The following is a 27,004-nucleotide window of genomic DNA, read 5'->3' as shown; positions in this document are numbered from 1 at the left end:
TTTCAGAAACTAAAAAATTGGTTACAAACTTGTAATATCAAAATATTTGCATACACCAATAGCAGATATTCACAAAACTTTGAATTGGCTTTTACTCATAAAAATGATTCCTATCCCAATTATCTAACAGGCTAATAATACATTCACTAATCTAGAACAAAAATAACGAGTTCCTCTGCACAAGGGCGGAGAAAACAAGACAAAAAAAAAACGAAAAGTAGGGAGGGGGTTACAAGGAAGAGACGACGCTGTACACATACCTCTATATTCGTCTCTTTCCTAAGAAAATAGTAAAAATACCCTCTAAAAACAGCGGTAATATACAAGACCTGTGAAATGAATAAGTAAGCAATGATGCCTACCAATACAATTTTTCCTAATTTGTAACAGGACCTACTGAAAACAATGGATATCTATCTCCATATTCCAAAGCCCTCATGTATGACCAGCATCATCTGCAGACAAACCAAACAAAATTGAAGTCTTCTTTGCATACTGCCATGAGAAATATAGATAAATATGCACCAGAAAAATAAAATAGAAGGTCAGATCCACACAAGGGAAAAAAGAATGCATAATTAATAGGAATCCGATATTAAGCAATACATATAACAAAAGAGTACATATTCATTAGTGAAGAATTCTAAAGGAGACACAATCACCACGTTAAGCATAAATGTAAGTCAAACGAAATACTATTTACATGTAAAAGTCATTCGAGGGGCCAAGTATGTATGGGTATGGTAGTGGCAGGGAAGTGAAAGGCAGATGTGAGGAGTGGAATACGTGAATGTGATTGAAGGAGGGGGAATTCGTATCAATATTGGCTACCCTGAGCGAACAAGCTGGCTCTTCCTCAGGAAATGGGTGGTCTCCCTTTTCATTTTCTTGGGTCGCAGCCCTAAGAGATTAATACCTCGGATAAAGCTCTACTTCAGTACCGACATTGATTTAGTTTTACCATTCCAACATCAAAAAGAATTATTATTTGCATTTAAAAAATTCCATTGTCATTAAATACATAGCTGGATATAGTTAACAATGTCACACATAAAAGGGACCATCCCCTAAAATGACAACATCATAATCGCACCAAGAATAGAGCTGACTTTAGATTCTAAATGGTTGTGATATCCTTGACCAAGAAACCACAACTCCACATAGGCAAACCAAGGCCAATAATTTTTCTAATTGAATCTTGCACTTGTAATGGTAGCAGTAGCAGAAATAATAGGAGCAGAGCCTATTGAAGCCATCTCAAAGATGAAGAACAACAACCAAACTTGAGAAGAGAGAAGAGGAACCCTAAGACCTTGAAAGGGAGAATGTGCCCCAACACCAAAGTACATCAAAACAACGAAATGAGGTCAGAAAGGAAGACAGAAGAGGCCAAAGAGTTAGACAATTGAGCATAGAAAGTCAATTTTGTAACCCTCCTAGTCAAGATCCTTGTGAAATAGCAGTACAAATCCTAAAGTATATTAAGAATGCTCCTAGAAAAGGCCTTATTAAAAAAGAAAAGAAAAACCTTTGTTGGGTATTCCATCGCTAATTGGGAAGGTCACCAGAGTGATAGGTTCTCCACGATAGGTTGTTGTTTCGTTGTTGGATGTAATTTAATATTGCAGAACAGTACCAAGACCAAATGCAAAAGCAAAATACAAGTTAATGACCGTAGTCACTTGTGAGCTCAATTGGCTATAGCAACTCCTCTAAGGGATTAAATTTGAAGAAAATTCCCAACTGCACCTTACATGTGACAACCAAGCAGCATTACACATTGCCTTCGATAATGTCTTTCATGAGAAGACCAAACAAAATGAGATAGATTATCATTTCATGAGAGAAAAGTTGAAATCTGGAGACATTACCAGATTTTGTCAACTCTACTGAACAATTGGCCAAAATGTTCAAGTCTATGAGGTGCAGATCTTTTATAATAAAATATATATAAATTATATATGTATTATTGAGAATAATGTGTTGACAACTCCATCAATTAGTAACAATTACTAAGTTGGATTGCAGTCTCTGAAGTAGGGAGGTGCAAACCCTATAAATGCATTCAAGTTTGTAGCTATATTCAGGGGATATATCTCCTATTTTTAAAATTCCAGGTTTCTGTCACAATGTCACTGTTGTCCAAGTGGATAATCATATACCAAGATTACCATGAGGGAAAACTCTTCACAAACTTTCAATAAATAAATTTTCAAGCTACAATTTTACATATTCCTACCATGAAAAGTTATCAATTTTAGGCCATCCTCCACAAACAGGATTCAGTAAAATATGTATTTCAGTAGTCACTAAATTTTCATAACACAAGGGCATAGAACATAAAAATACCTGTACCTGTACAACGGTAGTAAAAGGGTATAAGACTCCAATCCAGACAGAACCAAGCACACTCAGCTGCTCCATCAGTTAGACATCATCATTCCACCTTAGAATTGGGTGGCCGGATAAGCAAACTGCTCTGTCCCTGTTGCATATGTTTCACTTGTTGCTGAGGTTGATGTTGCAAAGCTACATCTTTTGGAGAATGCTGCTCCTGCTCCTGTTGCTGCTGATGTTCTGGAGACTGATATGACTGTTGAGTTGGGATAGGCTGTGGTAAAGTTTGTTGTTGGAGAGTCATTGCCTGCTGCTGCCACTGCCCTCCAGAATTATGTGTATGAGAAGGTACGCTAGTTGGTAATTGTTGTGGTCCCATCCCTTGATTAATAGTCGGTTTCTCATTTCCAACATGTGTTGTACTGCCTAGAGAGCTCACTTGAGTAACTGGATTGGCCACACTGGAATCAAATGGTGATTCTGACGTTTTCCACTGAGAAGATGCAGCAGGAACAGTTACATTAGCTGCATCCATACAACCTGGAGACATTGCAGTGTTTGTACCAACTTGGGAAGCACTGTTTGCAGGATGTTGATCAACTTTAGGTGAATCAGATTGAGACAAGTTTGACAACTCAGAATGCACCTGACAGTTTTGTTGTAAGATTCTTTGAACATTTGATTGAGTTTGGTTACTTTGCTTACACTGTGGCTGGGATTGCAGTGGCAGTTGATGATGGTTAGAAGCAACAGCTGTCTGTGGAGATGATGCCATATGGCCAGCAGTAACTGATAAAACATTTCCTGGAATGCTATTATCAGATGGAGATACCACTGGCTGAAGTTGTTTCAAAGAAGTGTTTGTTGGTCCAGAATGTAGCTTTTGCTGCAACTGGGAATGATTTGAAGAATGAGAAGGAACTACTGGCTTGGGTGGTTGATTTGGATTACCAGATCCAGGATATAAGTTTTGACCTTGCATCATGGACATGATTTGGTCCCCTTTCTCAACAGTTTGGCTTCCTGGAGGTACAGATAACCCATTTAGATGAGAAGAATCAACAGAGTTGTTCTGATGGACCACCATGTTTCCCCTTCCTAGTCCTTTCAGAAGTTTTGCCTGCTGTTGAGCCTGAGCATGCTGTGGCTGATTAGGATGCTGCCGACCTGGCTGTGGATACTGCCGTTGCTGTGGTTGCCGCTGCCGTTGTTTTGCTGCTTGGTTAGTCAATGCACTAGCACCAGGATTCCTGCTGAAACCATGTGGTAGGTGATGTTTCTGCTGTTGTTGCTGAGAAGAAATGGGAGTCAAAGGGGATGTTGGTGTTACAGGCGAAAGAGATACTTGCTGCGATGAATTTTGAGGTTGTGCCTGGGAATTATTTTGCACAGGGGATGGTATAGGAAGTTGGGACTGCGTCTGACCATGTTGAATCAAGGCACTCGACGCAGCAAGCTGCTGCTGTTGGTGCTGCAGATATCGCTGATGTTGCTGCAAGTGTCTTTCCTTTGCCAATCGGATGGCGTAGGCCTGTTGTGGATTAGTAGCATGATTTGAACCTTGAAGGGGACGGGGATTGCTGAGATGGGACTGTTGCTGAGATAATTGATGTGACTGCTGGGCATGCCCTGCATAAGACTGAACTGATGGTAGAGTTGTCTGATTATTAAAGGCAGAACTCATCCCACTAAAAGCAGGAATGCCTTGACTGTTTCCTTGTGTAACCTGCATCGTAGGAAGTTCTGGAACCATGGCTTGTCTTTGGTGTTCTTGATTATGGCCAGGCTAAAGAAAATCGGAAGAAATATTATTAGTCAGAATAAAATAGGATCACAAAAACAATGTTGACTGATGCACAAGGCGAAATCATTCAAAATAGAACCAACTTGCTGAAAATTACCAAGTCAATAGAAGCTATTAGAAACAACGTTAAAAAGCTAGTATACTAGTTGGATGGATAATGCCACAAGAAATTCCAACTTCTAAATGTTAACTGTTATCCATAGAACCCAAATTAAATTCTAAGACAGAATATGAACACTTCTCACCCTCATCATGTGTACAGTCTCCCGTGGTCTCAGCATTGAGTTGCTTTGTCCAGCACCAACTCCAGAGTGAATATTTACAGGGCTTGGCATCCCCACCATACTAGAAGAAAGCATGCCCCCAGAACTAAGCATAGATGATGATGGAATTCCTGGAAACCCTGGCCTAGTCATTGTCATGCTTCTGTTGATCCCACTCACCATGCCCATACCATTACTGCCAGGCAATATTCTCCCACCACCTCGATCACTTCCTGAAAGAGACCCAGGCACGGAAATGGTAGATTGCTGCATGCTTCTACTAGACAACATCTGATTATATTGTTGCATTCTCTGCTGTTCATCAACTGATAAAGGTGGAGTTCGTGAAACTCCGAATCTACTATCCCTAAAAACACGTGATTCCCAAACATTGAATAACTAATAACGAATATTCCAACATTTAATAATTGGACAGCAAGAAACTCTAGTTATAAAATATTCTAACCTGGCAGAGGCCCCCAATGGACCAGAAGATGATAAGTTACTGCCAAGATTCACACCAGAAGATGATGGAATAGATGAATTCAACCCAGCTGAAGGATGCACAGGAGGAACAGAACTATGATTTGACATTGGTAAACCACCAGTATGAGATCCTTGATAACCAAGGGACAGACCATCTGGGCTTGTTTGATTTGAATCACAAAGATCAAGTGGCCTTTACCAGAAATCAAATATGATTAAAATACTAGAGCAGTTGTGCTAGAAAAAACAATGTACAGCCCGAATGTGAAAATTAGTAGACAAGACATGCTGTGCTAAATGAGAATAAACAGTAATTTAATAATATTCAAAATTTCAAACTTCAAAGTACACCCCCACCCCCACAAAACAAACACAACTTACGTCAAAATACTCCCATTCAAGTTGTTCGGACAGATTTGGGAAAGAGCAAACACATGCGAATTATGGACGGGTACTAATGGTTGGTTATCATTCTACATACAAACAAAAGGCATTTCAAATTAGTAGTCAGAAATTGAAAGAAGGGAAGGGGACAGGAAATAAAATGGTTAACAAAAAGTTTATGATTAAAAAAATGACAGTTACAATTAAATGTCCAACATCCTCAGAAATAACTGCAATTTTGGAATCATCCAGGAAATAAATCATTAGATATGGCAAAGGCCAATTCTCAAAAGGTTAACCTTACAACAGCAGGAAGGGGAAGTTAATTAGGATAGCTGGATATTAGTTTGTTTGAGAAAGTAATAAATAAGTAGGAAGACTTGGTCTTGAGTCTCAAATCAGAAACCCCCAAAAGCCTGAATTGGATTTATTTGTAACTCGAGCAGTGGACCTCAAACAACACTCAGAATCAAGTGTAACAACTTTACCCGGCACAATTTTATTTGAAGCTGCATTGAGCCCAATCATGAGCAAATTTGGCCCGACACTGAACTCAGATGAGGGAAAAATAACAGGGTAACAGCAGTGGTTTTCAGTTGACTTTTAGTGACAATCTTTCGACAGAAGATGTGTCTTGGGATGAAAATGCAATCATGCAATACTGCACACGTAAGGTTTGGGGAAAAAGTATCATGCAATTTATCTGTTATCATTTGGCTCCATTCAACCTTGAGAAGAAAAGTTGACTGTTGGGATGCACAGAGTATTCTTAGCATTGTGAGGAAGACCAACAAGGGATAGTTAGAATATTAGTTTGTTGTAGTAACTAATGAACAAATTGGAGCATATGAGAGGGAATGCATTCAAATCTGTTATCATTTGTAAGTTGACAAATAGTTCTTTGTAAAAGGAGAAATCCAGTAAAGTATAGGCCGAGAGATTTCTCTCTTTTTTTCTGTTCTTGGCTACCAACAATAACAAAGCATGAAATTATAAAAAATTTGAATGGTCAAATGTAAAGGTAGATTATGCAAGCACAGATTTCTAAAATCACAGAACAAGTTCTTGACAAGAATGTTAATAATGGTTTTACAACTGAACAGGTAATAGAACCAATCAAGACAATTGTTCAATAATCAATGTCCAACTGTCATTGAATCATTGTTGAACCTATGTTAAAAAAAATTGAAAATAGATACAAATATTATCAAAGAAACAGAACATCTTGTTAGAATAATTACATCTATTTATTATCATTAAGTCTAAGCATAGGGTGTAAAATGTTGGAAACATCTATTAGTTGTACCTACAATCGTACCTAGTTTTGAATTAAGATGTAATTCTAGTTTTTCTATTATTGATTATGATATATGAGGATCTAGTCGAGTCTCTTCTTTTTGTTTTAAGTATTTTGTTACATTTAGTGATAAATATTATTGAGGAGGAAACATCTATTATCTTATGAAAGACTCTACTAAATTGTTGTCCATCTTCACATCTTGAGTAAAATCAAGAATCAATTCGGTCAAGTAATCAAAATTAGAAGTGATAATGTCAAAGAGTATTTCTCATCCAACTTCTCTACTATCTTGAGTTCACATAGCATATTACATCCAACTTCTCTACTATCTCGTACCGCATAAAGAAAAAATAGACACTTAGTTGAGACTACTCATACCCTATCGCTTGGTGCAAATATCCTGTCCCTCATTGGGGAGATGTCATCCAAACTGCATGTTTTCTTATTAAGAGGATGTCATCCTCCTCTCTAAATAATAAGGTTCCTTTTACAATTATTTTCCAAATGATCATCTCTTTCACATTTTTCCTCGTGTGTTTGGTTGTATTTGCTTTGTTCATGACATGTCTCCAGGGTTGGACAACCAGTCCGCTCGTGCAATCAAGTGCATCTTCTTGGGTTATTCTCGACTTCAAAAATGGTATTGATGATACTCTCCTAAACCAAGAAGTACTATATGTCTGCCAATGTTACATTCTTTGAACAAACTCCTTATTTCTCTCCGTTTGTTCAAGATGTCCTTGTCATATAGCAAGTTATTCCTATACCAATGGTTAAAGTCTTGAATTTCTAGGTGTTTCAACCAATTCTAGTCTTTATTAGAGTCCTCCTGGACAATCCTCACCACCTATTGATTTCCTTCAACACAGGACCTCAATGGATGGTCTAGTTATTCAAGAACAAGGTCAATCCTCTACTTCAAATTCTTCTCCCTCGTTACTCAATACCACGACTCTTGGTGAAGATGATTTAGGTTGATCCATTGCTCTTAGAAAGGTAATTATTCCACTCGAAACCCATAACCTACTTTTAGTATTCTTAGTTATCACCGATTGTCACTTTCCTATTGTTATTTTCTATCCTCAGTGTCTTCTATTACTACCCTAAAGAGTGACAAGCCATGATTGCAGAAGTGTAGGCTCTTGACCAGAGTAATACTTCAGAGTTAGTTTCCCTTCTACCTAGGAAATATGTTGCTGGATGTCATCATCTTTATACCATTAAAGTTGGTCCTAATGGTGAAGTCGATCGTCTCAAGGCTCGATTAGTTGCAAAAGGGTACACTCAAGTTTATGGTCGAGATTATAGTGATACTTTCTCTCTAGTGGCCAAGATGACTACTATTCGCCTCTTCTTTGCCATGGCAGCAATTCGTCATTGGCCACTCCATCAATTGAATATTGAAAATGCCTTTCTACATAGCGATCTTGCAAAGGAATTTGGTAAGGTTCGTAAGTTGTGTTGCTCTCTCTATGGCCTCAAGCAATCTCCACGTGCTTGGTTTGGTAAAATCATCTTAGTTGTTCAAACTTTTGGGCTAAAATTCAAGGAAGCAAATCATTTAGTTTATTATAATACACCTATTGGGAAATGTATTTACCTATAGTCTATATTGATGATATAGTCATTACAAGAAATGATGTTGCTAGAATTTCTCGATTGAAGGAGTACTTTTGCAAACATTTTCAAACCAAGGATCTTGGAAGTCTCAAATATTGTTTGGGTATTGAGGTAGCTCAATCAAAAAATGGGGTTGTAATCTCTCAAAGGAAGTACACTCTTGACATCTAACAAGAGAGAGGTATGCTTGATTATAAGCTAATAGATAGTCCTATGGACCGGGATCAAAAACTAATGACGGAAGAAGGTGAATCATTCCCTAGTCCATGAAGATGTAGGCGGCAAGTTGGAAAGTTAATTTATCTTACTATTACGAGGCTTGATCTATCTTTTACAGTTGGAGTGGTTAGTCAGTTTATGCAAGCTCCATGTATTGGCCATTGGAAAGCCATCATTCGTATTTTAAGGTACCTCAAGAAGGCTCCAAGACAAGGTTTGATATATGAAGATAAAGGAAATGTTCAAGTCTCGGGGGTACTATGATGCTAATGGGGAGGCTCCCCTATTGACATACATTCTAATGCGGGATATTGTGTCTTCCTTGGAGAATATATTATCTCATGGAAAAGTAAGAAGCAAAAATGTAGTGGCCCGATCAACTACTAAAGTTGAATATTGGGCAATGGCGTCTCTTACTTGTAAACTCAAGGGTAAAACAATTTCTTCAAGAGCTTAATTACTATGAAATTCAGACCATGAAGATGTATTGTGACAACCAAACTACACTCTCCACATTAAATTAAATACAGTGTTTCATGAGAGGACTAAACACATAGAAATTTACTACCATTTTGTTCGGGAAAAACTGTTGTCCAAGGAAATTTGTATTGAGTTTGTTGGATCAAATGACCAACTTCCAAAATATGCTTACCAAGTCCTTAGGGAGAATTAAGATTGAGCTTTTGCTCCAAGCATGGTACATATAATTTGTATGCTTCACGAGAGTGTTACATCTATGTATTATCATTAAGTCTAAGCATAAAGGGTGGAGTGTTGGATACATCTATCAATTGTACCTACAATCGTACCTAGTTTTGCACCTAGGTGTCTAGGGTAGTTCCCTTAATCTTCCATGTATTCTTGTATCAATTTTTACATTATAAAGTAAAAGATTGTGAGAGCGGTCATTTAAGCCCTCTAAAAATATATTCTCTCTCAGTTTGAATCTTAAGTCATCTTAGTTTGAATCTAAATTTTAAAAAGAAAACACCACGATATAAACTCATAATTGAAAAATAGTGAGAAGACTATATAAATTTATTGTGGTTTAAACCAGTTGATTCACAGGAAGGTTTGCTGGTCTAATTGGACTGGATGCATGACCAGATTTCCAGCTGAACCAACCAGTCCAGTCTAGTTTTCAAATCATAAGCTGTAATAAAACTAGATCTGAATGTCACTTTCATTAAACTGCAACCAGTGTTCAATTGAAGTTGACTCACAAAAATTCTACTGTAATCAATTAAGTTCATCAATGTTGATTGAATTAACCACTAATCCTCTGATTTAATTGGTCATAAATGTTATTGATGTATAATAAATACCATCTTCAAATGTCTTGCACATTAGAAACCACCTAACATAAAAGCTTTTGCTTAAAACCTGATTCCTATTGAAACGTTGCTTCTGCCCAATCTTGATAATTTTATCAAAATGAGACTTCAGAGTATCCTCCTCCATTGGTCCTTGCAAACGCTGAAACAACTGCCTGGCACTGCCCTGCTAAAGATAGAAAATAACCAACCAAAGTTGAAAACTTTTCCAACAATGAGGAACCACTAATATGTTAAGGCATAGCATGAAATAAATAATAGAAGTATCCATGCCTGTGGAATCCCAGGCAGTGTAGATGGATAAGACTGAGAAGATCCTGAGTCTTCAGCACTATCTGCACCGTCCCCAGCACTTCTATCCATCAAAATTTTGTGACGCTCCTTGCACTCTTTTGGCTTCCGAAAGATACACTGGAAATATTGCAAAATTGAATTACAGACCCATGAAAAAGAAACCTGAAAAATAAAGGAGAGAAAAGAAAGAACACTTCTGAATTCTCTATTTTTTCCTTCCGATATTTTGGACAATACCACAATTTGGGAATGACAACAATGATTTTGGCGTAGACCACTCCACTCCACTATCTGGTGGAAGATACCACCACCATCAATCCCTAAATGTTTATTGGACCAAGGATTTGGATCAATCCAATAACCTAATCATAGTTTCCATTCCCAGCTAGCAGAGTATGGATAGCAGGATAACCACTATGCTAATATTTTTTAAATATATTAAATAATTAATAATATATATATATATATATATGCACACATACATATAAAATTTCAAAAACAGAAAAACAATTAAAAATCCATTCACAATCATACTATCCTATTGCCGATTTTTATTTTTCTTTTTTTCTTTCCTTTCTTTATTAAAGTATATAAAGTCTACAAAATTGAAAACTAACATGATCCATGCACAAATGATGATAGATATCCTCCTTCAGTTTCATTGTTCTTTTCTATTTTATTTCCTTTCTTTTCTTTTTCAGATTTTCATTTTTTTTTTCCTTCTGAACATTAAGTCTAAACAGTTTCTAAAAGGAAAACAAGTAAAGGGGGTCCACAGAGCAAAGACTGGGGAATATAAACTGTAATGGTTCAGACTTTATATTCATAAGAAAAAAAAAACATCGAGGAAAAAAAAACTGAAGGATCACCATAGTGTAATGGTACACCGGAGAACAAAGCTGAGCGGATTAGGGACAGAAGGAGGCTGGGTCGTTGGAGAGGTCGCATAGAAGTCAGTTATCAAATCTATGGATTCTGCACAGGGGTGCTTTAGGGGTGCTTTAGGCGTATAGTAAAACTCAAAAGGAATGCAAATACCCAAAACTACCCTCACTAGAATTTAAAAGTGAGGTCTTTTTCAGATTTTCACCCAAATTTCAGATCCAAAAACCTAAACAGCTCCTTATCTCATCCCACACTCTGCTTCAAGACACGATGCCATGAAGTCTTCACAGTGCAGCATCACTCCATCGCAATAGTGGCCACTACATGCACTATTGACTACCAGAACCCAATGAAAACAAACCAAAAAATTCAGATGGGTTTGGAACATTGGTTAGAATAGGAATGAAGTGATGAACTTCCGTCAATTGGGTTTGGACCTACTATTGACTGCCTGAACCTAATGAAACAAGCACGGATGGGTTTGGAACATTGGTTAGAATAGGATTGAAATAATGTAATTCTGTCAATTTGATTTGGATCTCGGAATTTGATTTGGAAAACCCAAACAAATGCAATCCACCAAATTAAAAATATATCTTTATATTTTTATTATTAACCTTTAAATTAAGTCTTTTAGACTTTAGAGCATAGTCTGCCCCTATTTATTTAAATTTTTCAATTTTCAGTTCACACATCACACTTAGTCAATTTCTTAATTAACATATATTTTCATTTTTTTTTATTTTAGAAATAAATTTGAGAAGACAATCCAACCATAGACAGATTGGCCCGGTTTGAATTGGAGACACAAATAAGGGGGGAAAATTAATCTGAGCAGAACCAACTAAATTGACAGGCTCAAATAAATAAATAAAAAAATGCCCTGAACTAGATCCAAACCAACTAATGTTCATCCGTAAGAAAAGCAAAGAAAAGAACAGATTAAATAAAGGGGAAAAAATGAGTAGAAGTAGAGAACAACCAAAAGAAAATAGAAGGCTTCATTAGTAATTTGGTCCTTATATTTTAGCGTTTAATTCATTTTGGCCCTATAATTTTTTGTCACTCAATTGAATCCTCATTATTTTTAGAATGACTCAATGTAGTATCTTCCGTTAAATCCATTAAATTGACATTAACGCCATTTGAAAGCGTCATATGTCAAAATCTAAATCATCTCCCTTATAACCCCTAGGGCTTTTTTTCTCATCACCTCCCACGACCTTCCTCCATCCCAGCATCTAGCGACTTTTTGTTGAATTCAATCTGTTTGAGGCCTTTCTGATTTAGGTTTAGGCTGGCCAACCTTGCGTTTGGAAGGTAGTAGAGGTGGAGGGAGATGGAAGGAGCTGGAAGGAGCTGGAAGGAGCTGGAGAAAGGTGGAGGGAGATTGAGAAAGGTGGAGGAAGGTGGTGGGAAGTGAAGAGAGGTGGAAGGAGGTGAAGGAAGATGGAGGGAGAAAAAAAAACAAAGGAGATCCAAGGTAAAAGGTCACCCAGATTTTGTTACAACACCTTGCAAACGAGTTAACACCATTTTAACATAACGAACCTGATAGGTTTACATCAGAAATAAATAAACATGGCAGTTAGTAAGAGGTGGTTGGGGGAGTTAGGAGGAGTTTCATAACAGTTAGGGGTAGTTTTTCTTTGGTAGTTGATGGTTTCCTTTGTTTGTCATGGTTTCATTTATGTCTTTTAAGGAGGGGCTGTATATTTTGGTGGTTGTTGAGTGTTTTATTACAGAAACAGGATCCATCCTATGTAAGGGAATGTTTTCCCTTGACTGCTGTTGATTGTGTATTTCCATTCAATAAAATTGTTTCCTCACTATGAGGATTCATAAATCTGTTGTGATTATTTATTCTGAGATAGTATCTAGGTTTCTTGACACAAAGAAACCTAACCGAACCACATTGAGTCTTTTTAAAAAAATAGGGGACCGCATCTTTTAAAAAAAATAGACTCAATTGAGTCAAAAAATATATATGGACTAAAACGAATCAAAGAAGGACCAAACTTGAAAAAGAGAAATCAATTTTAATGGAGATGATTGTTAATTTGCTGACGTTATCTCTGAAGAATTCCTCACTGTTGTTGAGGCACAAGTGTTAGGTTAGACCACATCTTTTAAAAAAATAGACTCAATTGAGTCAAAATATATATATGGAGTAAAATGAATCAAAGGCTTAAATATAGGGACCAAATTACTAATTAAGCAAAATAAAATTTGAAAAAGAAAAATCAATTTTAATGGAGATGATTGTTGCTTTGCTGAGGTTATCTCTAAAGAATTCCTCACAGTTGTTGAGGCACAAGTGTTAGGTTAGTGGGTCATAGTTTTGTATCTCAAGAATACAAGACTCTATTAGGGTTTTGTTAAACATGGCACAAACTTCTTTTCTTAGATCTTACGGTTAATATTGGGCCTTTGGTACCCAAACAATTTATTTTTCCTTGATAAATCTTATAGCTTATGTAATAGCTGCCGCACACATGCAATTGACACCACACGAATATCATGCTGACATTAATTGCAGATGATGCTATTAAAAGTGACATGGAAAATGGAAGAGACACTCCAAGATGGCATACCCTACCACCATGGTGGCCATAACCATTCTTTAACAGCACGATTCTAACTCAGCATTAAATGAGAGACACTGAATCTCTGAGCTTTCGCATCTTGGTGAATAACAATAAAAACAGGCATTATATTTTAAAATAAAAACTTGTGTGATAGAATGTCACAACAATAGAAGACAATTGCAGATTTATTTATGTCCTGCAATCATAGAACCTTTCCTATCTGATTAACTATATCAGCAAATAAAATACCTTGAATTGTATAGTACTGTTGATAGCATCACTAACAAGCTCCCAGTTTTGACCCATATCATGCACCAAGACAACAAGAGCCTGCAACAGATAAGAACAGATACCCACTTAATGTATGTCATGATGTTGAAATATGTATTACGAAAAAGGACATTAGAGTTAAGTGAGATAACTATGAACAACAAACAACCTGGTCTTCAAATAGTGACCATGGAGTTCCAGAACCAGACTGTCCCGCTGAAACCTATAATCAGTAAAACAAACAAGAAAAATAAATATATTAGTACAGTGACAGGAGACACTTTGCCACCACACAACCATCTTTGTTCCGAACAAACTTACCTTGAGTGCTTTGGCTTTCCTGCCCCTATCTCGTCCACCACTAATGATTCTAATAAATTTACTTGGATTAGACATGTTACTCATTTGTGAAGCTGCAGGGGAGGGAATAGAATTAGTTATTGGAGCAACATTGTCAAAATTATCAAGGGATTGCTTTGATGTCTTCATCTTCTTCACGCTATGCTGCCCATACAAACCTGCAAAACAGGACAGTTGATTTCGTCAAACATGGTAAGAATATAATATTGACCAAGGAAAACAAATAAAAGTGCTACAGATAATAAGGCAACTTACCACTAACTCCATTAGATTCAATGTTATGACTATCCAATCTCTTTTTAGAATGATCCCTCTGCATTACGAATACATTAAAACACCACAGGATAAGTACTGTAGAAAACATTGAGAACAAATGTAAAGTTTTCCAATATATCTACCAAAGCAAAATTGAGCATTACACGGTAAAAACACCATACCTATCTAGACATTATTGATGCAACCACTTTTCCTAGTAGAAATTATCCATTTTATTTTAATTGGTAAGAGGGAAATGAAATGAAAGAAATCGGGTAAAATTGGAATGAGTGAAACAGAACCTAATGGAAAATAACATTGATTTCATTGTGAAAACATTTTACAATGGAATGGAAATAAAGCTTTCGATCAAATTTTTTAAAACTAGACCGAACCAACTGTCATAAAAACTGGTGAACCAGTCCAGTGACGAGTTCAAACAAACCATAAAAATAGACTCCGAGAAAAACCATACAAAGAAACGGAAAGCCCTAAAACATCAGTAAATCTGGTAAAAAAAACCACAATTCCCAAGATAATGGGAAAAAACTTAATACAACATTTTGATTTTCTGTTAAGAAGAAAAAGGAAAATCAATCCAATAATTTTATTCTAAACCTATACTTAACATTGTTAATTAATGTTAACAATTAAGTCTCATAAGATATTTTATTTCAGCTTTTGTATGTACTTTAAATGCTAAAAACTATACAGTTATGTTTTAGTTGTTAGAATTATAAAGGTATGGTATTATCTTCTTTTAATATTATTTTACACATTATTTAATTATTAGTTTTATTTTTTCCATACCAGTTTGACCATGGCTGAACCTTGAACCAATGTTTTACTTGTTCAATGACTAGTCTTGGTTGGAAAACATTGTTCTTGATCGTTTTTGATGAAATTAGTGATAACCTTTTTATTTCCGTATCATCTTTACTTTAAAAATATCAATTACTTAGATAAAAAAATGAAAATAATTTTAATAAGTAATCCAAGATATAAATTAGGGTCCTAGGTAAATTTTAATTTTTAATATAATTTGAATTTTTCCCACATTGAAAATTGAAAAATATAATAATATTGGTAACAGGCACATATGTGTCATTGAAATACACTAAAATAGTTGAGAGCAAGCAAGGTGAGAAGTGTCAAAAATAGAGGAAAAAAAGCAAAGAAGAAATGTTGGGCTGAAACAATTCATTGATAATTAGGGTAAAGATAGAACTGTAACTTCATAATTGTACAAAGAGAGACTTCTAGCTAGCTTCATCTCACTCCTCCCAAATTGGGATAGGTTTCACCAGATTCAATTATATTCCATCCTCATCTTACCAATCCAAAAGATGAAACATAATACCATTAAATTCCAATCCGTCTTCCATCACCAATCATTCACAGACCAAATGTGAAACTTCAGAAGTATCATCCCCCAAATTTCAGTTCACCTCAATGAAATCACAGTTCCAAACTTTTGACAATTACTGTGCTATCCCATAATATATTATGGAGAAAAAGGAAGCTCTAAATTTTCAGCAAAAGATTTACCTGTGTGTGGAGAGACTAAACATCGAAATTGATGACTATGAATTTCTGTTTTAAACTACAAACAGGAAGACGATAATGAAATAGAATGCTTATCTATTCTTTCCATATTTAATACATTATTTTCAGTTTCATGTTAACTTTTCTTTTAATCCTTTGTTCTTCATATCAGAGGATAAGAAGGGTTAAAAAATTAATCATAATGGACAGAAAGTACAAGGAATTCGAAGGATAATAGATCCCCATCATCAAAAGAAAACACAAAGTAAAGCAGCAGAAAAACATCAATGGAGCTAAGCTACCAAGTCTCTCCACATACCTAGGCTATATTTGGGAGTTGGAATGGAAAAGAATTATAAGACAACAGAGAGTAAAAAAGTGTATTTGAAGAGGAATTTTTGGCAGAAGCGAAATGCATGTGATTGAAGGTTTACAAGACAATCCCCATTTTCCTCCCGTAATTTCAACTCCCACCCCAAACAAAGAAAGGGTTTACTTAGGAGCTATTTGACTTGAAAAAAATGCCTTCAGATTTCACTATTTTGTTTTCCTTTTAATTACAAAAATGCCATTTTATTTTGTATTCTATTATCAAAAAAAAAGATTATTTATATAGAAAACAGTGAAAAAAAAGATTATTTATATAAAAAAAATTATTGACTCGAAACAAATGCCTTCAGATTTCACTATTTTATTTTCCCTTTAATTACAAAAATGCTGTATTCTATCATCAAATATTCATATAGAAAACAGTGAAAAAAAAGATTATGGCCTTCCGGTTTCACTGTTTCCTTTTCAAACTTCTAAAAACAAGGAAACAAAGTTTAAAAAAAAAAAAAAAAAACAGAGCGAGGCTTTTCAATTAGAAATGAAAATAGAAATTTTTTTGAACCAAACAGCCACTTAAAACTATCCAAAATTTTCCATTTCGAAATCCTCAACTCAAACATAACCTCAAGAAATCTTAGGGCAGTTCCTGAACTGTTGACACATTCTCAACAATCTAGGCATAATGTTCCAACCAAATTACATACAAAGAGTTTTCACTTAAGTAGAAGTATAAAACAGTATATTCATTGCAATTTAGGAAGGGATGAGGAAATTTGACTAGGAAGTAAAAACTAAAGAAAATGTCATACCACAAATCCCTGTTTAAATAATTGGGATCAATACTACAAAGAGGAGGAAATTAGCAAACAGGCTACACAAAAGACAAGGACAAATGGTAAATGTCAGAAGTGGACTTTAAGCCTAACTCAACCCCACAAAACCGGCTTGTAGGGTGAGGTTTGCACCCACTTATAAACTATGAATTGGTCTTATCTCTAATCGATGTGGGACTTCCAACACACCCCCTCACGTCAAGGTATATACATCTCGAGCGTGGGATTAGACATTTTTAATGGGTGGTCCGATAGCGGCCCGATAACGAGTGGAACAATATGCCCAACAAACAACAAATATCGCTAGGATAGGCTCTAACCATGGCTCTGATACCATGTTAGAAGTGGACTTTAAGGCTAACTCAACCCCACAAAACCGGCTTGTAGGGTGAGATTTGCACCCACTAATAAACTATGAATTGGCCTTATCTCTAGTCGATGTGGGACTTCCAACAGATGAGGAAAGGCATTATCATTATTTGTGATCACAAAGTACGCATCAAGTCCATGGGAAAGTTTTACCATACTAGTATACATTTCATTAAACTATTGGTTGTGAATTGATAAAACCAACAGGTAATTTGGAGAAATTTAGATATTGAGAACAAAGAATGACAATTTTTCTATGATGACTCCTCCAGATCAGTGGGATCCGAGAGAAAGAGAATGTGAAAAACTAGGAGCAATTCCAAAGTGCCTAGAAACCCTCCCAATGCAGCCTATAAAAACACCCTCCCACTCTAAAAATCTATTCAACAGATTACAACTGAATTAGTAATAACCATTTGGTGAGTGAGTTACAACAGTACCCACATCCCATCTATATTCTTCTGTCATCACATGTATACCCTGCTAATGATAGGTCTCGTTTGATGAATGTTGGGCTTTAAAAAAAGAGAAGAAGTGGAAATAGAAATGAGAATGTGACAAACAGACGATGCCAACACAAGAGAGGACATGGTACGCATGATTGTAAAAAAGAAGATATTGGGGGAGCACTGAATAGAAAAAAAAAACAAATAAAATCAATCAATAGTTTAGTTTAGTCTCTATGGTCAAGGCTATAGGCATCTGCTGATTTATCTAACCAATCCCACCTAATCGAATAAGAGCTTCGCTATTGTTAAACATTCCAACCAAACACACCAAATTATAAAAACATATTTGCTTACACAAAGGAAGAACAATATATGCCATCAGAGAATTAGATAACCATGACAGAGTAGACCCGACAACCCCAAACCACTATAGTGGAACATCATAATATAATGATGACATAATAGAGAAACATAAACATCAAATAAATTGGAAGCACTCGCAAGACTTCACATTAATATAATGACATGTTTGTAAATACAATTTACTTCTGCCGTATAATGCACGAATGTGATAAGTGTATAGGATACAACAAGGATCTAATTTGCCGATACACTTATTTTAAAAATAATAGGATATGATACATGATATATACAAATTGGAAAATGTACAAAAATTCTTAAAAACATGAAAAATATCTGATTGTCATTGTGTGAATCAAAATTAAAATCATATATATTAAACATAGTCAAAATAAAAAATTATAAATTATTATCATCATAAAAGTATTACTACTTCATACGTTCGATACTTTATTGATAAGTATCAATAAAGTATTCTAAGCTATCATACGAATACAAATCTAACACAATACATGACACAAATTGAAGTACCATGCATCATATCAATCTAATTACAGAATTAGAAAAGTGTAGTTTCATCATGGCTAAGTGGAAAGATGAATACTGTTAGAGATCACACATCATCTAAAGATGTGACCAAATTAAAATATATAGGCGCAAATCTCTCCTAACAAATTGATTTTGTTAGGTCTAGCTTAAAGTCTCCTTTCTAACTAGTATCAAGAACCTTTTTCAAAATTGTATCAGCCGGTAAACCTCAAGGTTTTTCTTTATCCAACCTTTCTCCAAACTGAACTTTTATTCTTCCAGTACCGTCTCCAATGAGTTTTCCGACAGTTTTCAGCTACCATCATTTTCTTTGGCACACATAAGGTTGAGATCGTGTTGCACCAACCTATCCAACCGTCCAAACACCAACACTAGCACCCATCAATGTGCCCTCACATGCAACTTTTTCCCCCTCTCATCTTAGGTTATTTTAATATTATTATTATTTTCCAAATTTCAAGAAAAAAAGTGTCTTCCAGCACCACTCAACAGATTCTCCCATTTTTCTCTAACAAAATTGTAAATACTGAGAAGATGGACAGGTTTAACAATTCCACCTGGGCTTCCAAAATGCGGATATAGTTCATTGGGTTGGGCACAAATAATAACAGTAGTTGAATCTGTTCCTATAAAACAGGATCGATTATATGTAAGTTTATCCCAATAAGGACTATTAGGCTTATTGCACCACCCAAAACTATTTATTCCCACACTAAATGTTCAATCATCAACATGAAAAGGTATATTGGAGATCTAACATCAACTAGGGATATAACTAAATTGTAATATATAAAGTGGGTATCAACCTCATCTTATAAGGAAGTTTGGTAAAATTGAATTAAGCTTAAAGTACACTTTTTAAGAAATGTCATAAGTGGAAAATTATTTAAAAAAATACCTGTTCACTTAGGACAACAGAATCCAATTGCCATCCCTGATCATATGCAGAACCCTGTACATATAACTGTTAAGAAACTACAACAGAAATACAGATTAAAATATATATATATATATATATATATATATATATATATATATATATATATATATATATATCCAGAAGTTCCAAAAGTGTGCAAACATATAGATGAATACAGATTTTGATTACCAGATTCTTGGGCTTCTTCTTCTTTGTTTTAACTGACGTTTCTCCACAATCATAAGGTAATTGCTTTTCAAATTCTCGAACCGACTCCACCTCCACACTTTTCTGAATCTGTGGTCCAACATGTAAAGTACTCTGGTCATCTGGAAAGGAATTGGTATCTCCACTTGAAGCATCCGTCTTAGCTTGAGCCTGTATTGTCCCAGAGACCACAGCAAAAGGACTCACAACTCTCTGCCTAGAAGCTGTACGCATGCGTTTTGTTGGTATTGTTCCAACATTTAAACTTGATGACCTTTTTCCAAGAAGCATGGATGGTTGAGCTCCAGTTGAATAATGCCCGTAAGGCAAATCAGTCCCAATTTCACCGGGCTTAGGAGTGTAAAACTTCATTCTATTTTTGTGTTTCTTGTGCAATGATTTTGATGATCTACTACCCTCATAAACACCAGGCAAATAATAAGTGCTAGTTTCTCCTTCGTCCTCATCATATGCACCCTCTTCATGCCCAAACTCTAGATATAAATTTGAGGAAAAGAAATTGTGATTGATTCCAGAATGATCGACAAAGCACATATAAATCAAATAATCTAAATATTCCCAAAAGTACCTGCTGCAGTATCATACATAGATGTATCAACTTCCTCTTGAATGCTACTACCAGTTTTCTGAGGATAATTTGTATCATCAAAAGTATAAATAAGAATTAAAATAACAACAGTGACACCAAGTATCTTCAAACTAATAAAACATCAGCAGCAGTCATGAAACATTAAACCTTTGGGTAACATAAGGTAGCAAAAGTAGAGCATTTAAGAGCATAAATCTACCTCATATTGTAGAAAGTGAGATTCAATAGACTTCCTGTACATTTCCATTGCAGTAGGAGGAACTGTATAGAATAAGCTTTCCTGGAAATTAAGATACATGTAAAAGAGGTGACCAGGTAAAAAGCAATTGCTAGCTATAACAAACAAAATGGAAAAAGTAAACCATAAAATCATCTATTCCATATATAAATTATTCAGTCCAAAGTAATCAATAAATATAAGAATTAATGGTGTCATAATTGTTCATATTTAATATTCGTAAAGTTTACCTTAACAATTTACATCAATTTATAGATAAATATTTTCTCATTACAAGTACTTTTTATCTCATTTAATTGGACATGTTTATAACAATATCTCCTCTACTAAATTTAAAAATCCATAATTTAACACATTTTATATTATTAGTAATATTTAATTTTACAGTGAAACACATGGGTGATACATACAGCATGTAAAAGAAGCGTCTGGATAAAGGAAAATAGCTTACTATAACAAACAAATAATGAAAGTAAACCACAAAATCATCTATTAAATCATATTAAAATGGCAACATTCAATAGACTTCAAAAACAAGATTTTGATTTGGAGAAAAGTGAAAATAAACAAGAGAAAGGTCACTAACGTACAAACTAATAAGCTAATCAAATAAGGATAAGGTAACTTGGCCCATACTTCAGTAAGATGATCATCCCATGACATATCAACAATGCCCAAGTCCAATACTTTGTCAGGTGTTGTCGGTGCTTCTGCTTGACTGGAAATTCCACGAGACCTACTGTCCTTTAAAAATCTCACAGCATAACTATGCACCTTATGTACTGCCTGTTTAGTGGTCGTTTGTTCATCCTGTGACCAAAACCACCAATAATTAAGCATCAGTAACCAATACCTAAAATAATTACTATTGAAACCTAAAGCTGGGAAAATTTAGAAGTATTTAGAAACATCCAGATCATAAGCACTACAAAAACATTCAAATCTTGCAATAGAAACGAGACTCACATGCTTCTAAATCTAAATAATGTAATAATTTTAAAAAATAATGTCAATTAAACATACATCAACAAGGATGACTACAATGAGCAAACCAAACTGAAAAGGCAAAGAATACTATAATAAAAACTACTATACAAATGTTTTAATACTGAACGTTCTTAAACTACATCTTCAAATAGCACTAAAATATATTGTGAAATTTAGTCTTTCAAATATTAGGAGAAATAATAGGAGTACCTAGTCAAATAAAGTATAATAAAGTTCATCCAGAAAACAATAGCTGATACATAAAACAAATCAACAATAAACCAGAACACTAGTAACTACTCATCTAAACCATTTTTATATCTGAAGCACTACATTAAAGATTCCACAAAGCATAAGATCTAGGTTGCTCTTTCAAGTTTACATGATCATAGTACATTTCTTAAAGCAAAATAACCGTTAACAATTGAATAGTTTGTTGTAGCATCACTTTACTCTAAAAGGGTATTCACTCGACAGCAACTAACTAAATGAGTTTGCAATTGTATATAAGTTTAGTCCTATCACAACACCAGCCAATCTTGCGGCCAGCCAAAATAAACACTAATTTAAAAGTACGACAGTAAAAGAACAAAGTAAATAACCAGCACCATCTCGCAATTGCTCCTCTTGTCCCTAGAAGCTTCATTGGAATCAATGTTCAAAGAACTAACTGAACCATCAACACAGTTACGGTCATCATTGACTAAATGGTGCTCAATTGAATTCCAGAACTGCATGACAGCCTTTGCCATGTTGTGAGACAAAATTTTCACCCCAAGATGTTTACTTTGTTTTTCAAATCTTAACCGAGAAGCAAAAGATGCCTGTTGAGACAATTGTGCAGCGGCAGTTATCTTCCAAAGACGCTCCTACAAACACAATTTAGAGGGAATAAAAGGATGTATCAAGAATCAGTTATTAATTTGATATAACAAAGGTTCATATTCTTCCAAGTCCTTATAATTATGATAGAGCAGAGAATCTCAAGTAGGCCTAGAGAATATAACCTGCGCAAAATCATTCGCCAACCACGTCATTTCCTCAAGGACAAAACCCCAGTGAGATTTTCTATGGATCTGTGATGGCAATGTGCGAACAGATAACTCTGCAATCCTCTTCCGCTTGACCTGCATTAACATATGATGTCAGAAGTTTATAGTTTACTGACAAACCCATAAAATTTACAAGAACAATTATCAGTAGAAATAAAAACAAAAATTTAAGACCTCTATAATTTTAGCCTCTTCCAATATAGAATCCTCATGAGCCTTGTCTGGTAACTTCAAGTTGTGTGTGGAACATGGTTGACATTCAGATGCAGTAGTATTAACCTTTTCAACAAGAGCAATTTGCGGAGTTGAAATTGAAACATCAGTAGGAACTTTAAGTCTTTCACAGTTGTCTTCCCTGATACAATTAGGATGATCCAACAAGACACCCCTTTCCTCTTTATCAGCATTTGATATGCTGCTTTCATTGTGAGGCAGTCCTTTAATATTGGAGGAATCTTTCACCTTATTTTGCATGCAAGAACCATTAGTAAGGATGTTTTCCTCACTTTTGACCATGTTACCACTACTAGAATGGTTTACATAAGAAGTAGCATGTTCATTGTTGGAAGTAGCACCACTTTCACCAGTATTGGTATTAATTCCTTCTTTAACAACTTCATAGCCCGTTAAATTCAGCTTCTTCTCAAACTCTGATGTTTGTTCCATAGTATTTCCATTTGCATCAATATTTTTAGAATTACTACACATGTTATTATTATTTACATCTCTAGCTAAACTAGTTTGTGCACAGGAAGACTCCGAATCAAAATTCTTCATGCCTAACGCAGCACTGCAATTTTTATCTCCATTTGCTACACCTTTCCTGTCTACTTTTATGTTGCCAAACCCATTTGGTTGACCAGAACAAGATTCATTTCCAGGTTGTTTAGTAGATGCACAAGGCTCATGCTCAAGATCAACTGATGCTCCCAGGTCCCTTTCTCCAACCGCTTTAGCTTCCCCAGAAGCCAAGACAACTGGATTTTGTATAATATCATCTTGAGAAGGCATAATTCGTTGATCTTCTTTAAATTTTTTATTCACGGCACTGTCCAATTTGTCCTCAGGAACACTAGCACTGCCACTACCTGTTTGACATGCTTGGACACCATCCAATTCATTATCCACTGATTTATTAGATGTTGGATCTTTAGAAAGCACCTCCCCATTTAAACTTGTAGGCTTTGGCTTAGAAACAGAAAGCACATTGTTGTCCTTCTGTTTGTTTGTATCAGATAACAATCCCTTAGCATCTCTTGAAGCCCCACGAGGACCATGATTTGGTTTGGACCTGTTCCTTCGAGCATATGGCCGGAAAATAGCAGAATCTTCAGTCTCCTTTGCATTCTGACTCCCCCCAATTCGAGAAGACTGTTCTGAAGGAGCAATATTAGTTCTTTTAGTTGAATGTAGAGACCTCTTTTCTCCTTCAGGCAACTCGTTCTCACCGTCAAAAAGTAAGAGGTTATCAGCAGTATTTGGTTCACTAAGAGAAGGGACCCCTGGTCTAGCACTACTGTCGACAGAGTCACCATGAGGGGAGGCAGTCAATACAAAACTACCTTTTGCTTCACTGAATCATATTAGGAGGCGGACAAGAAAAAGGAGGTGATAGAACACCATTAAGTGAATTAATAAGCAGTAGATATTCATAAACAACTTACTCGGACTGGTGATAAAAAGAAAAAACAATAAAATAATTGCCAACCTGGTCACAAACTGCTCTTGGTGCTGATCAGTGAGTGAAGTAGACTGAACACTAACTGAAGCAGCATTCCCTAATTTAAAGTCCAAAGGATTGCCTCCCTGAAATTACAACAGTTAAGCAGCTCATCATTTACAGAGAAAATCTACTGATACAAGATTGCAAAAGAACAAATCTTCTTACTTTTTCAAGAAATTCTAGTTCCCTTCTTCTTTCTTCACGAACATCATATTCCAGTCTGTATCAACATGCATGAGTTATTCTTCATGCATATGATTAAATTGGCACTCAAAAACCACAATCAGAAAAATAATGCAAGAGCAGAAACAGTTTTCCCTTCACCTGAGCTCTGCCTGAGCCTTCTCAATAGCTACTCGACGCGGAGAGGTTTTCAAACCTATACCAACTCCGCCATCAACAACACCTCCCATGGAATCAACCTCAGCATTTACAAGGAAGACAGATCCTGAGTTACATCCATGCATCCCACTCTTAATGTCTAAGAATGTCACTTTCCATTTATCAAAGAATCTGCTAATTTTAGAAAAAACAGCAAATTAAAGATGTAGATCCAAGTACTAAGTGTACATTAAGGCCTATAAATTTCCTCACTGATCAAACATTAGAAACGCTAACAATTAATCAACACTCGAAGCATAGACAGTAATTTCATCTTGTGATGTACAAACGTACTTAAAAACAAGTTGAAATAAGTGAACTTTTTAGCAAGAATTAATCACTATCAAAAAGATTCCCCCATATTGAAAATGTGACATACTCAATGCAAGCCTGTTACAATTCGATGTTCAGAACTTGGATCTCCTGAATTTCAAACATTGCAATTGGGTTTATGATCAATTTTTTATTATAAAATAAATCGGTTAGGATGGTTGAGATCATAGACAGTTTTCTGAAAACAGTTAACCATCTTAATTCAAGATGAATATACTAATCACTCGCAGCATATATTATCAATCGAATATAATTTTTCATTTCCATTGCAATTGAGATTCTGAAATTTTTTTAACACAAAGGTTACATCTGCTTCCACTGAGTGAATAAATGACAATTGATAAGTGATGATCATTCCACATGAGCCACATATAAGTATAACTTTAAAAAGGAGATGTGACCAAAGAAGAAAAACAATTATCTAAACCATTTCCTGATCGAAAAATTCACCTTATAATCAAATCCCCCAAAAACATTCTGAGATGCATGCTAGAAAGTATCTACAACATAGTTACATAATGAAATAAAATACCATAGTTATCCTCACATAAGTCACCAGATTGTATGAACAGTTTAAAGGACAAGAATAACATACATACAACCAAACAAATTGTAGGAAAAGTCAGAATATGTCCAGGTTTTGAAAGAATAAGGCAACCTCACAAGCTTAAAATGTTTGCACGGGACATGAAATTTGAGACCAGACATAAGAACCACACTAACAGCACAACCACGTCCATTAGAAACATACCAACTAATATTATAATAGGAACATGTAAAAAATAAAGTAATGAAACGTAAAGTCATTAACACCTATATTCGGTAACCATTACATACATGAAAAGGTTGCCACCAATTATTCCCTCCAAATTTTTAAAGTGAGATCACTATCCCCACATGTATAGTTCAAATTACTAGCTCCCCACTTAAACACCGGCATTCTAATTTGCTACCCGGTAAGTGTTAAAAACCAAAACTACCAAGTTTTTTAACAGAACAATGCAGCACCACATTAGCAGACACAAACTCGAGGCACCAAGCCATTCCATTCTAACACAATGCATAGCACACACAGCGCTCCATAATTCGCCCAAACATTCGAAACCCTAACCTCGACCATTTCCAGCAATTTCCCCAATTTCACAATTCTAGGGTTTCGAGTAATGGCAATAAAACAACAATTAGGGCGAGAAATAGCACCTGAACGCGGAAATGGGAACCTAGGGCACAATTCAGGCGCGTCCTGAGTTGCAATTCCTCTCTCCTAGGGTTTTGGAAATTAGGGTCCCTTCGCTCAGAGGGGCAACGATGGCGAATTTGCCCTAAAACCTAACGCGTAAGGCAACGAATGTGAGAGCCATGGAAGAAGGTTTTGTTTTGTTTTGTTCCCTCGGCAAGGAAGTGTGTGTTTGCGTGGTCGAGCAATTGGGGTTGCGTTGAGTTTCTCTCTCTAGAATTTGTAGAAAGAGGAAGGTCGTTTTGGTGTTACGGGTTGTCGTTGATGATGTTGCGGGGTGAGAGAAAGAAAGAGGGACTATGCAACCTCTGGTAGAGTGTTGTGGGCTTTGGGGCATGAACACGATGATTCACAGAGGAGAGGGCTCGTAAGAAAATGGACGTTCATTTTGGGCTTTTTATTGTGCACTTTTTCTTTTCATCAGAAGTTTGTGTGATTCAGAATCAAAATAGGTTTAATTAATTTCGTTTAGTTCTTCTAATC

General features: G+C 35.6%; 1 protein-coding gene across 2 annotated transcripts; it reads right to left on the bottom strand.

Annotated features, from left to right (window-relative positions):
* LOC124845540 (chromatin modification-related protein EAF1 B-like) lies at positions 1-26,903 on the bottom strand. 2 transcript variants are annotated; one of them, XM_047322647.2, is made up of 23 exons: positions 26,485-26,903; positions 24,895-25,083; positions 24,736-24,790; positions 24,556-24,653; positions 23,022-24,420; positions 22,803-22,922; positions 22,404-22,664; positions 21,445-21,618; positions 20,770-20,850; positions 20,550-20,607; positions 19,943-20,454; positions 19,733-19,786; positions 14,400-14,457; positions 14,106-14,302; positions 13,954-14,007; positions 13,764-13,844; positions 10,021-10,158; positions 9,797-9,916; positions 5,272-5,363; positions 4,871-5,083; positions 4,387-4,771; positions 2,356-4,123; positions 1-455 (listed from the first exon to the last, which is right to left on the bottom strand). In XM_047322647.2, exons 2-22 carry the CDS (start codon positions 25,035-25,037, stop codon positions 2,438-2,440), a joined length of 5,979 nt encoding a protein of 1,992 aa, XP_047178603.2. In that variant the 5' UTR covers positions 25,038-25,083; positions 26,485-26,903; the 3' UTR covers positions 1-455; positions 2,356-2,437. The 2 variants fall into 2 exon arrangements, with proteins under 2 accessions (XP_047178603.2, XP_047178604.2); XM_047322648.2 differs by having other exon boundaries at positions 9,797-9,913.
* Between the last annotated feature and the right edge of the window lie 101 nt (positions 26,904-27,004).

This window comes from Vigna umbellata, chromosome 5, assembly GCF_029865625.1.
Source record: "Vigna umbellata cultivar VRB3 chromosome 5, Vumbellata_1.0, whole genome shotgun sequence".
In the NCBI taxonomy this organism is placed as follows: domain Eukaryota; kingdom Viridiplantae; phylum Streptophyta; class Magnoliopsida; order Fabales; family Fabaceae; genus Vigna; species Vigna umbellata.
Note: the sequence above shows the minus strand (reverse complement) of the source record. Positions and strands in the feature narration are given on the sequence as shown.